Consider the following 14,679-nt stretch of genomic DNA (forward strand, 5'->3'; position numbering starts at 1 on the left):
GCGCCTTCTCGCTGCCCCCCTCCAGGTTTTTTTCTTCCAGCGGGCCGGCTGGGGGCAGCAAAGAGACAAGAGAGAGCGCGCTGTTCCATATACAGTAAATGTATTCTATATACACACAGCAGCGCTAGCTTGGAAAAGGAGGGGAGGCGTCAAGAAGAAAGGAGAAGGAGGCGGGAGGGAAGCCCAGAGAAGCTGCTCTCTCCTCCTCCATCTCCTCCTCCTTTTTCCTCCTCTTCCCTCCCTCTTTCCAGCTCCTCCTCCTCCTCCTCCTCCAGCCCTTGTGTGGGACTCCATTTTCCCAGCCCCAAAGTCTCCAAGGGAAGGGGGCCGTGGGAGTGCGCAGCCAAGATGGAATAATAGAGATCTCTAGATCTTGCATATAGCGATCTGTAGATCTGTATAGCTATACAAAACCCAGCCGTGCCTCGACGACGTCGCCCGGGCGCCTCCGGATTTGGACAGCGTTAGGATCGGCGTCTTTGTGTGCGCGCTCGCTCGCGCTCGGCTGGACAGTTTTCGCCTTGGTGGCTTTTTGCGCCCCCGCGGAATGGATGACCAAGGGAGGCTGATCCAAGCTCGGGGGGCCGTGGGGCTCCCGCCGGGCCATCCGGCCGTGCCGGGGGTCCCCAGCATGACCCCCCACTCCCTCCACGAGCCCCCCTCGGATAACGGCGAGCCGCGCAAGCAAGACATCGGCGACATCCTGCAACAGATCATGACCATCACCGACCAAAGCTTGGACGAGGCGCAGGCAAAGTTGGTTACCCTCTCGCCATTCCGGGGCGCACGGGCTGGTGGGGGAGAAGGGGGTGCTGGAAAGTTGCCTGGGAGGGTTTCTCCCTTTGTGTGTGGCGGGGAGTAGTTTGGGATGCAAGCTGTGGGACCGAGACCTGGGGGCCGTGGGGTGGCCCGCGCTTTCCAGCGGAGTTTGGTAGTGCCGGATCTCGGGGGCGCATGTTGTGCGCCTGGGTGGAGACTTGGAAGTTCAAGGCTTCGGGTGGAGGTGCTCCAGTTTTATTGGGGTATTCCCCCAAATCCGGATTTGGGAGTTGGGAAGCTGGATTGGGCAGGAACTGAACGTGGAGGGGGTGTTATTTGGGGGAACTTGATGGGGAAGAAAGATGAGGTTGTGGGTTAAGAATGGATTCCCTTGTTTGTTGGGGCGAACTTGAGTAGAGCCTCTTCAGAAAGGAGGAGAGCCTGAGGCCTGGAAGTCTGGAGCAAGTTGGCTCTTGTTTTTGTTGGGTGGAGAAGTTGGGAAGAAGAGGTTCGGATTTCAGGGGAGCCAAGCGTGGATTACAGAGAGGGTTGCTGGGGCCTGTTCCATTTGGGACTTGGGCCATTTTAGGGTAACTGAACATACTCTCAGGGGTTTGCAGCTTGTTGTGGGGCGTACATATGCACAGGATGGTGTTGCTGGTGAACTGGTTTGGGAGGGATGGTTGGTGTGGAATCCCAGCGTAAATAACAGGGGGATCTGGAATTTGGATGAAGAGAGAGATTCTGGGGACTGCTGCTCACATTATTCCTTCTGCTTAAACCACTAGACCTTGCTTCCCTTCCAGATGTTTTAGTAGCCTGGCTTTTCACTCCCTGCCTGTTCACTTAGCCAAGCCACCAGATTTTCACATTTGGTTCAGGGGTATCCCAAACCCCTGAGGTTGATGTTTTAGAGGGTCTTTGTTGTGTAGTTAAATATATTAACAGTTAAATTTTTGATTATATTTGGTGAGCTGGAGGGAGCAAAGAATTACCTATTTGCAGATAAAACTCTTTGAAGGGTCTTATGCTGAAATTATGACTTTTGTCTAACTTTGAATAATAAGTTTGTGTGGTTGCTGTATTTTTTTATTTTTATTTATATAAAAAAAGACTTTATATTGTAGGCCAATCTTTAGATTAGAGGTAATATTATTGGTCAGATGGTTTCTGTTTGACAGAACGATTGCCAGAAGTTTGGTTTCAGATATGAGTTTGTGTGTGGAGTGGTTTGTATCCAAAGGTCTGGACATCCAAATTCCTGGGAGGTTGTTTTTGCCCCCTGCTGGGAATTGGCACCAAGTTTGTGAGAGAATGGAAGACCAGTGTGGTTAAGGGTTGTGAAGTGGCTTTTGGGAAGAGAGGTATTTTATACTGAGAAAGTTAAAATCCTCAGGGGTGTCTTTTTATTTCCTATGATCTGTGTAGCTATGTGGATTAAATCCAGTGTGAGGTGAATTGTAGATATCAAGGTCTGCGGAGAGGTTTTCTGTGCTGAATTCTTGGTTTGTGGAAGTTGTAGCATTATAGAGAGAAAAGGGCTCTCAGGACACTGTGTTGGTCTGAACTTGGAAGTTGTGTTTTGAGGGGAGAATCGTGAGTTTGTGTGATGGTCTAAATACTGAGTTCTGTTTGGGGCAGGGGAACAAAATAATTTGAGGATTGTTTCTCTGAATATGTGCTTGTGTGCTTTGATTGTCCGGTATATCCAGGTTTTATTCAATTTCTGAGTTGCAAAACCCAAGTCCAGTGTTTTGTGAACTGAGTTATTATTTAGAAATGGGGAAAGCTATGTAACCAAAAGAATGTCAAAGGCTGCAATTATATATCAGAAGAAAGTGTTTGAAAATTGTTTTGTACTGCATAAAATCGATTTTAAAAGATGAGAGATGGAGGAATCAAAGCAATGCAAAAATGTAATTCCAGTGAAGGGTAAACAGGGATCATTCCTTAAGATTTCCCCCCCTTTTTGTCTACCTTCCCTAACTTGACCAAACTTTGCCCATTTTACTGTACCTGAACACCCCTCCACATTCTTAGAAACCATTCAACAACTGAAGGAAATATATATTTTTATTGTTTACGCTCTTCAGGTGCTGGAATTATACTGGGAATTACTGGGGCAGAGAGGGGACTCCATTATATGTGCGAATAAACGAGGATTGATTGATTGATTCGCCAGGCTCAGGCCTGCGAGCTATTGTGGAAGTGGATAGAGGCTTCCTTTCTCTTTATGACAACTCCAAATCCAGTCTTTCCTCCCCTCAAAAACCACCGGCTTTATCTGCTCTCTCTCCCACTGTTTAAACTGCAGGAAACATGCCCTGAATTGTCACCGCATGAAGCCAGCTCTCTTCACCGTCCTCTGCGAAATCAAAGAAAAGACAGGTACTGTATTGTTTTGGCTCCGGGTTTGAGAGGGGCGGCTGCATGCTGTTGTTCAAATACACACACACATATATTTGTCAACCTGTTACCAAAATAACCCCACAACCCACTATATTGTCGAGCGAAGAAAAAGAGGGATTGGAATGGGGATTATGGGGAGTCTGTGGTAGAGAGGAGGAAGGCAGAAGAGTCGGTGTTTTCCCTCCAGAGGTTTTTGCCAGAGGCCTGTCGTCTCCCGCGCCATCTTGACGCGTCTGAAATTTCTTTTTCCGCCTGCCTGGTTTTCTTTGTAGCAACTTTGCCCCACCACCTGCCTCCTCTCTCTGCCTCCACCCGTCCGCTGTTTGACCATGGTGTATTTTTTTGTGCAAGGATGGAAATGTCCCCCTATCTCTCTCGCCCCCCCCCGCTCACACTGCCTCACTTGTAATGGGGGTCACTTAGTCCATAAAGGGGTCTCTGGTAGCATCAGGATCTTTTGTCCACAGAAATAAATACCACCCACCCCGGTCTCCCCTCCTGTCTTTGAAACTTTCATCCCCGCCTTTTCCTCCCATCACTGTTGTGTTCCCCAAAATTCTCCCTTGCTTTGGGATGCTTCCTTGACTGGCTTGCTTCTTAAGTTTTAGGTTTCCCTGTGGGGTGTCCTTTTGCTGGGGGGGGGTGGGATATGCAAAGTGCCTTTAAGGCTGTGTTTCTGCATGAGAGAGGCAGGGAGGAGAAACTGGAGTTTCCTGCCAGCTCCTTGGAAGTTGTGCTGTGCCCAGATTAAAAAGTGAAAAGAACCCAGCAGCCCAAGCCTTAAAAGGATTAGTGAAAAGGAGAGAGCGAGAAGGAAGGGTGTGTGTGTGTGTGTGTGTGTGTGTGTGTGTGTTGGGATTGTCATTAAAGTTCATCCAGTCTTAAGCTGCCGGGATTTGAGCCACATGTATCCGAAGTAATGGCCAGCTGTCTTTAGGGCCTCGTTTGGTCATCTGCAGGTTTATTTAAACTGGTTAAATCCCACTCAAGTCAATAGGAGTTCGGAGGCCTCGCTGGGAGTGGGATTGCAGCCAGAAAAGCATTAAGCTGGATTCTGGAAACACTAATCTGTGTTTTAGAGAGTGAGTGTGAATACTTTTTGTTTTGTTTTGCTCAAACGTGAGCCCGGTGGGTTGGAACTCTCAAGCGTATCATGCACTCGGGGAAAAGTTGTGTCACCTCCCATTTTCGTCCCTTCTGTAAGCAGCTGCTTTAGGGTGGGTTGTTGTGTTTTTCAAAAGGAGGTAAAAGTCATAGATGGGAGAGAGACGTGCAGGAGAATATTAACAGCAAGTCCCATTTCTTTGCATTTCGTGATCAAAGATAGGTCCGGAAGTTTAAAGAACGATGGGTGAAAGCTGTGGGACTGAATGTTTTGGCGTGTGTTAATAAATGTCTTCTTGCTCGGCCCCATTCACCCATGTCATGTGACCCACAGAAGGTCGCCAAGAAAATCTGTTTGAAAAAGTTTTTCTGCCTTTGAAGTGGTCCCTAGTTTAGGCAAGCAGTCGCAGCCATGTCCTGTGCAAGTTTGCTCAGACATCATCTCCACAAAATTCAGTGGGGCTTGTGCAGACAATCGGAGCCTGTGCATGCTTCCTTGGGAGGGAGCCCAACTGAGTACATTGGCATTTGATTCTGAATAAACGTGCAACTTTTGGTTTGCTTCCTTCCCTGCAACGTTCTCCGACCGCTGGTCCGCTCCTGATATCGCTGGGCTGCATCTCCCTATTTTCCCTGACCTTTGGCCTTGCTCACTGGGGCTGATGGGCGTTGGAGTCCAATCGTATTTGAAATGTTGCAAGTTAGGGGAAGCACCTTGTGGTTTCCATATGCGATGGTTGTTTTGCTTCTGCAACATCACCCAAAGCAGAGATGCTGGGTGGAAGCTTGCAATTTAAAATGCTGCTTATGAAACATGAGCGCTGCGATCTGTTGTAAGAAGGGAAAAGGCATCGTTCGTGTTTATAAACTGATGCATGGCGTCGAGAAAATGGATAAGGAGAAGTTTATCTTTTCCTGCTCTCTTACTACCAGAGGGTCCATTTCAATTTTCAATGTTCTTCTGAAGGTGATTGACAGAAGATTTGGGGCAGATCCGTATCATACCTTTAAAACATGCCCAACACACATTCAAAGCACATGACTCCGCCTGCCTCACAGAATCCTGGGAACTGCAACTTCCTCTTCTACAACTCCCAGCACCCTTGACAATACAGTCATACCTCAGGTTACAGATGCTTCAGGTTGCGTTTTTTCGGGTTACGGACCCGCCGAAACCCGGAAGTACCGGAACGGATTACTTCCGGTTTTGGTGGTCGCGCATGCGCAGAAGCGCTATATTGCGCTATGCGCAGAAGCACGGAATCGCAGCCCGTGGGTTCCAAATGCACCTCCCGCACAGATCACGTTCGCAACCCGAGCGTCCACTGTACACAGTCCCCAGGATTCTTTGGGGGCAATTTGTGTGCTCTGAATATGTGTCGGGTGTACTTTATAGTGTTGATCTGTCCTCAGGAACAAAGGGGAAGTACAGGGCATGTACGTAGTTAAACTATGGGATTCTCTGCCATAAAATGGTGACAAAGGCCACTGGCCTAGACGGCTTTAAATTAAAAAAATTGATAAGGACATAAGAGGAGCCAGTGCCTGCCCAAATACATTTTGGCACTTGAGGCGAACCACAAAATGGTGTCCCCTCCCTGCCAGGGAACAAGGGAGCAATAAAGAGCCACATCGGGAGCAAGGGTGGGAGGAGACCTCCCAGGTGTGTGCCATATCCATCTCTGCCAGTGCGTCAGTCTCTGCCAGATGCTTCTCTTGGAGGCTGGATCTGCTGTCCTGTCAATCTTGCCGCCTGAGGCAGTCGCCTCACTTTGTCTTATAAGTGGGCCAGCGCTTAGAGCAGGCATCCCCAACCTGCGGCCCTCCAGATGTTTTTGGCCTACAACTCCCCTGATCCCTAGCTAACAGGACCAGTGGTCAGGGATGATGGGAATTGTAGTCCAAAACATCTGGAGGGCCAAAGGTTGGGGATGCCTGGCTTAGAGGATGCCCTGTTAGATTAGCCCAAGGGCCTGTCTGGTCCTGCCTTCTGTTCTTGCAGTGGCCAACCAGATATCGCGATGGGAAGCCCACGAGGAAAGGACCTGAATGCAACAGAACTACTTTCCCCACCTGTGGTTTGCATCAACTGGTATTCAGAGGCATATGATCCCAAAGATGATAAATGTATCCATGGTAACAAGAAATAATGGTTATATCCTACCTCCGGTTTTTAGATACGTTATGCCTCTGAAATACCAGTTGCTGGGAAAATAACAGTGAGAGAGGCCTACTGCCCTGGCTGTGTGCTTCTCTGAGGCAACTGGTGGGCCAGAAGGACCACCTGCAATCGTACCAATCTTCCTGTACCTTAAGATCTGTTCCAGAGGCCTTGCTCAGGTGCCTGACAGCTAAGGTGATCTGTGTGGTGAGGACATGGAGCAGGGCCTTCTCGGTGATGGCCCCATACTTAAGGAATTCAGTTGCCTGGGAGGACAGTTTGGCTCCTTCCTTTTGGTGGTCCTTGAGAACCTACCTTTTTCTTTGTATCTTTTTGTGGTTGATGCAAACTGGACTGCAGAGATAGCGCTCTAAATTGCAGGTAGTATGTTTATTTTTTTGCCCCCGATGTGGGTTTCCCATACAAACTTGAATTAGGAAAGTGTTCCTATGAAATTGGGGTAATATGCACTGGATTTTTTTTCAGGATGCGTTGGAAATTATTTTCTGATGTGCCAGAGAGAACAAATTGAGCATGTTTAAAAACTTGGAAGCTGCTGGGTTATACTTATTTGAAGTTTGTGTCCGTTCGTTATTACTTTAGAAATGGGAAAAATAAAACACTGCTTGATGGGCTTTTGTTCTAGAATATTATGAAATAAATTTGGTTTTCTATATGTTTTGAAACTATTCTCCTTGGTGGCTTTTGTTATTATTCACAGCTTTATGAAGAATGTCTTCTTAAAGTGGCTTATAAATCTATTAAACTTTAAATTGGGGTAGGATCTGGATGCTAAAATAGGTAGGCCTTTGTACTGATCCACCAGGGCTCTTTTGATACAAATTAGGCTGGTTCTGCAGATAATGCTTCATTGAGGAAGCCAAAATTTCCAGCTGCATTTAATGGAGGACAGTAGTGAGGCCTACATTGAAAAAGCCTGTTGTGGGTCCTTTCGGGTTAAACAATTATAAACCAATTTAAGAATCTTCTTCCTACGTATGACAATGTAGCTAGAAAGCTCAGGCGTTCTCATACTAAATCAGGGGCTGTCAAACTTTTTTTGTGGGGCGGCTTGTGGGCACATTTGTATTTTTTGAGCAAGGGCCATGGATGCGACCCCCTCTGATCCCTTTTCTTGCGAACTGGAGAGACAAAAAAAGAAAGGGTGTGAATGCTTTTCCGTGGGAGCTGGTAGAAGTAATCTGAGCCTTGCAAAGCACCTAAAGGCGAAAGAGGAAGTGGGGGAGAGCGTTGCCTTTTCAACTTCCTCCTTTAGCTCTATGTACTTTTCCCAGGAGAAAAGAGGGCAATAGGTGTGCATATACTGGTGCTCAGAAGCTTTGTCGATTCCAGGAGAAGGCCTTAAGGGTCCCACATTGGTGTAACTGTTGGGCCACAGAGGCCCTGCGTGCAGACCTGTTAGTGAATTCACGAGACAGGGCCTTTTTGGTGGTGGCCCCCCAGGGCGGATTTGATTTAAATCAAATCAATTTAAATCACTCATCAGTAAGACTTGATTTAAATCTCTTTTTTTTTACAGAAAGACTCATTCTTGCTGGTATCATCTTAATATTTACAACCAGAGGAAGGTTTCATTTTTGGAATAATAAATTTTCAGAGTAGTTTTTACAGTTTTATTAAAAAATACACATTTGGTTATACTATTAGAAATACATAGACAGATAATTATGAAATTATTGTGAGGTTTAATAAGTTAACTGTTTATATTTGGACAACTTTTCTGCTGTACTTTATTGGAAGGAGAAAAATAATCATTTCAGCCATAACAATTTAAACAATTTATGTAACTAAAACAACAACATTATAGCATATGTATCTGTGTTTGTTAATTGGTGTGCTTAAACAATTTTTTTTTTAAAAAAAACACACTGAGTTTTAGCACACATGAAAAACTTTTTAAAAATCCTTATTTCCTGATGAATAGCCTTTGGACTATAATGTAACTTAAATAGAAAACTATCTTTAGAAAGATTTTTCCTCCAAAAGCATTTTATTTTAAAAATCCAATTTAAATTTAAAAAAATAGATTTAAATTTTTTAAATCCGATTTTTATTTTTTAAAAAAAACATTGATTTTTATCCACCCTGGTGGCCTCTCATCTGTTGGACTCCTTCCCTTGGAGATGACATAGTTTGGCTCTGTCCATATAGTTGAGCCTTGGAGACATTCCCATTTCAATCTGCCTTTGTTTAGGTAGCTGGGATGGTTTAAACTTGCTTGTGTTATTTGCAAGCTGGCTAGCTGTATGCTGACTCTATATGACGGATGCAAGCAGCCTAGCATTATAATAGGTCCTCTTTTTGTCTTTATGGTGTTCTGCTAACCCTTTGGCTTTTGGAAAAAAAAAATCCTTATTTGTATGTGGTTTTAAAGGTCAGGTTGGTCATGCTGTCGTGATTGCAAGCTGCTGTGAAAGGACTTTGGTCCTGAAAATCAGCAAAAAAAATTCCATATTTTAAAATTTTGAAATTGATTTTCTGCATCCCATCTCAATCTGGGCCATAACCGTACTTGGGGATCAAGACTGCTCTGGTAGTTGCAGCCGGGTGTGAGGTTTCACCTCTCCCAGCTAGTTGCACCTCTTTCTAGATAGCAAGATAGCATCTAGATAGATGCTGTGATGCATCCGCTGGTAGTTTCTTGGCTTGATTACTGCAATCAGTTGCACGGAGGGCTGGCCTTGAAGGCAGTCTGGAAACTGAAGCTGGTCTCGAATGCATTGCATTGGCTGTTGGAATCATGGAATTTTGGGGTGCAAAGGGACCCCAAGGGAGGAATGTACTATATCAGTTTTATCAGGGTGACTCGTAGAATTGTAGAGTTGGGACACCAATGGTCATCTAGTCCAACCCCATGCAATGCAGGAATAGACACCCTGGCATATTTGACTGAGCACCTTCTCCCATATGACACCCCCCCCCCAAAGAGAGAGATTTAAACCAAATAGAGATGTCCTGTTGAGAATCTCACCAAATCAAGGCTATCCTTCACCAGGAGCAGTTTTTTGTTGCTAGAATCACAGAATTTGATTTGGAAGGGACCACGAGGGTCATCTAGTCCAACCCGCCCCCGCAATTGAGGAATCTTCATTCCTACTTAGTGGAATTCTTGCTCCTCATGTGAAACCTCTTGTCTTCATATCTTTTTGGCCCCTTTAGGATGAGATGCCAAGCAAGAGATAGTATTCTTCTTGACTTTGCAAAGTAGGATTAATTACAGGGTCATTTTCTGGTTGTTTTACAACTCGAATGAAGTGGCTTGGTGTTGTTGCGGTTTAAACGTTTTTGCTGCAAGCCATTTAAAGTCTAGAAGTGGCACTGAAATCACGCTAATTGTACAAAGGGTGTGTATGCATGCCAAGTCTTGCCATTTTTTAATTATTCTCCCCTCCCACTGGCTGCCTCACGCATTTGCACGGGTGTTTTATTTATTTTTTGAACCTTTGCCCTGCCGTACCTGGAACCTTTGGGGAGGCTTAGAGCTGCGCCCCTCCCTGAATGCCAAAGGCAAATCTTCATTCCCTCAAGATCCAGAGCAAGGTATGTTCTCCCTGCTTAAAAAAACAAATCTTCGCAAGAAAGCTTAATTCCTTACCCCCCCCCACCAGAAGGCTGAGTTGATGCAGATGTTCATAATTTGCTCATTTTGCATAATTAATCCTGCTTTGGTTTGGCAAGGAGAAGGGGGAAGTTATGCAATGCACTGACATTCTTCTGACAATTGCTTGAAAGGCTAATTGGCCACACCTGTCTCTAGTCTCTAAAACTTCTGGCTCACATTGCTCATATTATTTAAGGGAACCTTGCAGTTAAGCACTAGCCTGGTTACCGCAGACATGTGCATGGAAGCAAGTGTGTAGACTGGCAGAGGAAAGACAGCATTGTCCATTCTTTTCCTGTCCCCAGCACAGAAACCAGAGTGAGCTGCTAGAGCAGGGGTGAAGATTTTTGGCTCCAGGGACAGCCTGCTTGTCAATCATGTGACATCATAATGACATCACGCCGGGCACTCGTAAACCACAGTGCAAGGGGCGTTGCCAGTCCTGCGCTTGGTAGTGCAGGAAAGAGGCTTGCAAGTCGATGCTGCAAAAAAACTGGAGCTGCTTGCTTTGGCTGTGTGGGCCTGTGCTTAGCAAACAACAGACATGCACAGCCAAACTGAGCAGGATTTAATCCCTGCTCGTTGGGATTTGGCTGTGAGCGCCTGTTCGCTGCCGGAAACTTGCCTGTGCAACTCAAAATTGGACCTCACCCTCCCACCCAGCAGCTGATGTCATGAGTGATGTCAGCTGATTGACAGGTGGGGAGGGTTGGGGGACATGGCCTTTGCAGGCCAAAATGGTGGGCCAAAAGCTTCCCATCCCTGTTTCGGAAGAAAAAAGCTCCCACCTGCACAGTGAGCATGTAAACACAGCGGGTAAACCATCTGCAGGTCCTCAGTAGGCTAGTAAACATTTTTATAGGCTAGTAACTTTTAGGGCCTTATGCCCCAGGCTGCTTTATGTGCATCTTCATAACCATGAGGTCCAGAAACTTGCTTTTGCTGGCTGCCTTTTTGAGCGCAGAGTTGTGCAGTTCTGGGAACGAGGGAGAATGTCATCGGGCCTGCCCCTAGCTCTGAGACAAGCCACAGTCGCAGTCCAGCTTTGGGTGTGGGCAGGCAAGATGAGCGATAGATGTGAAGAAGAGAGTTCAAGGCAGGCGGAAGGTCAAATTCCAAGGCTTGGAGTGGCCAGAAGCAGATGTGAGGTCAAAGGCAGGTAGAGGGATTTACTGGGCTTGGTGCATCCTGGCTGGCATAGAGAGTCGACAGGCACTCTTCAAGCTGGGAAGGTCACCTGAGTCTCTCTTCAGGCCAGGTCCACATCCACATAGGACACCCTTTTCCTTAAGGCCTGGTCTCCTAGGGAGCAGGTGGTGCAGGAAGCTAAGGCACTGAAACCTGTCTGTTGGTGGCGTTGGTTTGAGAGCCCCGTTGGTGCCTGAGGGTGGGTCTGTACGGCAGCTGCACCTACCTCTGGGGCAAGCATGTTTCTGCACCAAACTGGGTGCATCAACACAAGCACTCAGCCCACCAGGGAAGTGTACAGAAGTTTTGTACAGAAGAGCAATAAATATACTAGTTTTGTACAGAGTGCAGCCTTTCCTTCTGAGTCAGGGGAAACCCATCCCTTCCTGTCCACATCAGAAGCTGGCTGTGCCCTGTGCTGATTGGCTGGCCCCTACGATGTCACCTGTTCCCATCAGAAACCGGCTGTGCCCTGTGCTGATTGGCTGGCCCCTATGATGTCACTTCTTCACCTCTGCATCACCTGTCCTGGCCGGTTTTTAAGCTATTTCTAAAAAGCAGGTTGTGCGTGTCTCCGTGTAATGCGATGTTTATTTTATCTCATGAACCGCCCTGAGATACTTGGATGAAAAGCGGAAAATAAATTTAACGAATAATTGTTTCTCATCAAAAAACATTTAAAAGTGATCCCCTACTGATGCACATCAGATGTGGTAAGCCTCTGGGCTTCCGGATGTTTTGTTGTTGTTTAGTCATTTAGTCGTGTCCGACTCTTCGTGACCCCATGGACCAGAGCACACCAGGCACTCCTGTCTTCCACTGCCTCCCACAGTTTGGTTAGATTCACGTTGGTAGCTTCGGAGAACACTGTCCACCCATCTCGTCCTCTGTCGTCCCCTTCTCCTTGTGCCCTCCATCTTTCCCAACATCAGGGTCTTTTCCAGGGAGTCTTCTCTTCTCATGAGGTGGCCAAAGTATTGGAGCCTCAACTTCAGGATCTGTCCTTCCAGTGAGCACTCAGGGCTGATTTCCTTCAGAATGGAGAGGTTTGATCTTCTTGCAGTCCATGGGACTCTCAAGAGTCTCCTCCAGCACCATAATTCAAAAGCATCAATTCTTCAGCGGTCAGCTTTCTTTATGGTCCAGTTCTCACTTCCATACACCACTACTGGGAAACCATAGCTTTAACTATACGGACCTTTGTTGGCGAGGTGATGTCTCTGCTTTTTAAGATGCTGTCTAGGTTTGTCATTGCTTTTCTCCCAAGAAGCAGGGGTCTTTTAATTTCGTGACTGCTATCCTGGATGTTTACTGAACTACAACTCCCACTTCCCTCATCGTTGGCTTTCCTTCTTGCGGCTGATGGGAGTTGTCGTTTGGCAACATCAGGATGACCAAAGGCTCCTTACTCCTGATCTACATGAGTGTTGGTGGTACCTTTTTAAAATTTAGGAAAAGCATGTGGTTTGCCCACCTAAAGTTTAGGGTGCGTGGATGGAATAGGGGAATATAAGAAACTGCTTCATTCTGAGTCAGACCATCGACTCCCCCAGGTCAGTGTAGTCTACACTGAATGGCAGCAGCTGTGCAGGATTTTAGGCAGGGGACATTTCCCCCTCGCCTGTTACCTGGAGATGCCAAGGAATTGAACCTGGGCCTTCAGCGCTGGGCGCAGATGCTTCTCTGCTGAGCTGCTGCCCTTCCCCAAAAGACATAAATTAGAAAGAAAATAAATTAGCTGCGTTTCCCATGGCTGGAAAGAGCATCTGTTGCTTTCATTGTTAAGGTGGGAGGCAAGGCCCGGCGTCCTCCACAGGAGGCAAAATGTGCCACGGCTCCTTTATTTTTAGAGATCCATATGCTCGCCTGCATCTGGAGGAGCTGCAATGGCTTTCCTCACAGTGTATACATGGGAATCTGTTGTTTCGTGGTGAACGTTGCTCTCTTGTCGGGGTCCGCGGCGTCTTCGCAGATGCCGAGCTGGGCCCCTTGATAGTAAAAGAGACTTAAAAATGAGGCTGCCATCTGAATCTCCCATGATGCCATCCTCACCACGGAGTTAACATTATATTAAAAATGGGAGCTCTTTTTTAAAAAAATAAATAGAGTTTTTATTAGGGTTTATGAAGAAAAATACAAGGATTATTGTCATTGGAAGCTTCTCAGGCCCAGCAGTACAGGCCTCACGCCTTGTTTTGGCTGAGATAGGATAGGCCAGCTTCCCAAGGGTGAGAGGTGCTCAGAAGTGGCTTTATATATTTATTTGTTTTAGATCAAATGTGGGGAAGCTTCAGCCTTCCAGGTGTTGCTGAACTACAACTCCCATCATCCCTTGTCCTGGACCATGCTTGCTGGGGCTCATGAGAGGTGGAGTTCAGCAACCTCAGGAGAGCCAAAGTTTCCTCACACCTGGTCTGGGCTTATCCTTAGAGTGGAGCCTTTTTGAACCTAGGACTCATAGAATTGTAGGGTTGGAAGGGACCCTGAGGGTCATCTAGTCTGATGGAAGAAAATCGTACTGAGCTAACATGTATGTTACGACTTTCACAGCCCAAAAACGATTTTCAAAACAAGGTAATGTAGCTTAGTTGGTAGAGCACGAGACTCTTATTCTCCGGGTTGTGGGTTTGAACCCTATGTTGGGCAAGAGATTCCTGCATGGCAGGGGGTTGGTCTAGATGACCCTTGGCACCCCAGCTCTACAATTCTGTGATTCCAATATATGTATATTTAACCCTGTAGACCAGGGAAGAGTGTCTTTCTGAAAGGAGGAATGGGATGGTGGAAGGCAGGATCCACAGACCCCTTTTGTTTTATGGAGGACACTTTTTTAAAATAAAAAACACGGTTCAATCTTGAATGTGTTCAAGAGTGGCACTCCATTGGATCTTGCTGAATTTCGCTTGTTCCCCCTCTTTATCTTTACCCTGCGAAACCTGGCAGTTAAATTGGTGCCCTTGGCAGCTGCGGTTGTGAAATGGTGCCCTTGAGGAGATCTGGCAGCTGCAAAGGCTGTGCAAGTTGCAATAAAACAAAATAAATGCAAATTGGGCCTGTTTAAATCAACGCACCTCTTTTGATTGAACATAAAACAGGTCCTATAGGCCTGTAATTGGGAGAGGGTGGTCATGTGTGAATAATTTGGATGTCTGACATGAGAGGCCAGGCAGAAAGAGGCAGTTTAGCATTTATTTAGTTATTATTCCATTCCTATCCCCCCTTTTCTCCCAAGGAGCTCAATCAAGGTGGTTTCCCCTCTGCCCCACTCCTTTTTTGTCCACACAACAGTCCTGTGAGGGAGGCTAGGCTGTGACAGGTAACTCTTAATCTCAGGGTTGTGGGTTTGAGCCCCACATTGGACAAAAGATTCCTGCCTTGCAGGGAGTGGGACTTAGCTGACCCTTCAAACTCTTATTATTCTGTAAATTTGAAAAGG

The 14,679-nt window shown here is 46.5% G+C and overlaps 1 protein-coding gene across 3 annotated transcripts in view; it reads left to right on the top strand.

Annotated features, from left to right (window-relative positions):
• Window positions 1-235: 235 nt before the first annotated feature.
• The window catches only part of PBX2 (PBX homeobox 2), a 41,511-nt gene continuing 27,067 nt past the window's right edge, over window positions 236-14,679 (top strand). The window contains exons 1-2 of one of the 3 annotated variants that reach the window (XM_080992948.1): window positions 236-756; window positions 3,062-3,147. In XM_080992948.1, the coding sequence (XP_080849074.1) occupies window positions 548-756; window positions 3,062-3,147 (295 nt within the window). In that variant the 5' untranslated portion in view covers window positions 236-547. The remainder of the gene's footprint in view (window positions 757-3,061; window positions 3,148-14,679) is intronic. The other 2 variants (XM_080992946.1, XM_080992947.1) reach the window with 2 other exon arrangements.

Source organism: Podarcis pityusensis, assembly GCF_964106645.2.
Source record: "Podarcis pityusensis genome assembly, chromosome: 2".
In the NCBI taxonomy this organism is placed as follows: domain Eukaryota; kingdom Metazoa; phylum Chordata; class Lepidosauria; order Squamata; family Lacertidae; genus Podarcis; species Podarcis pityusensis.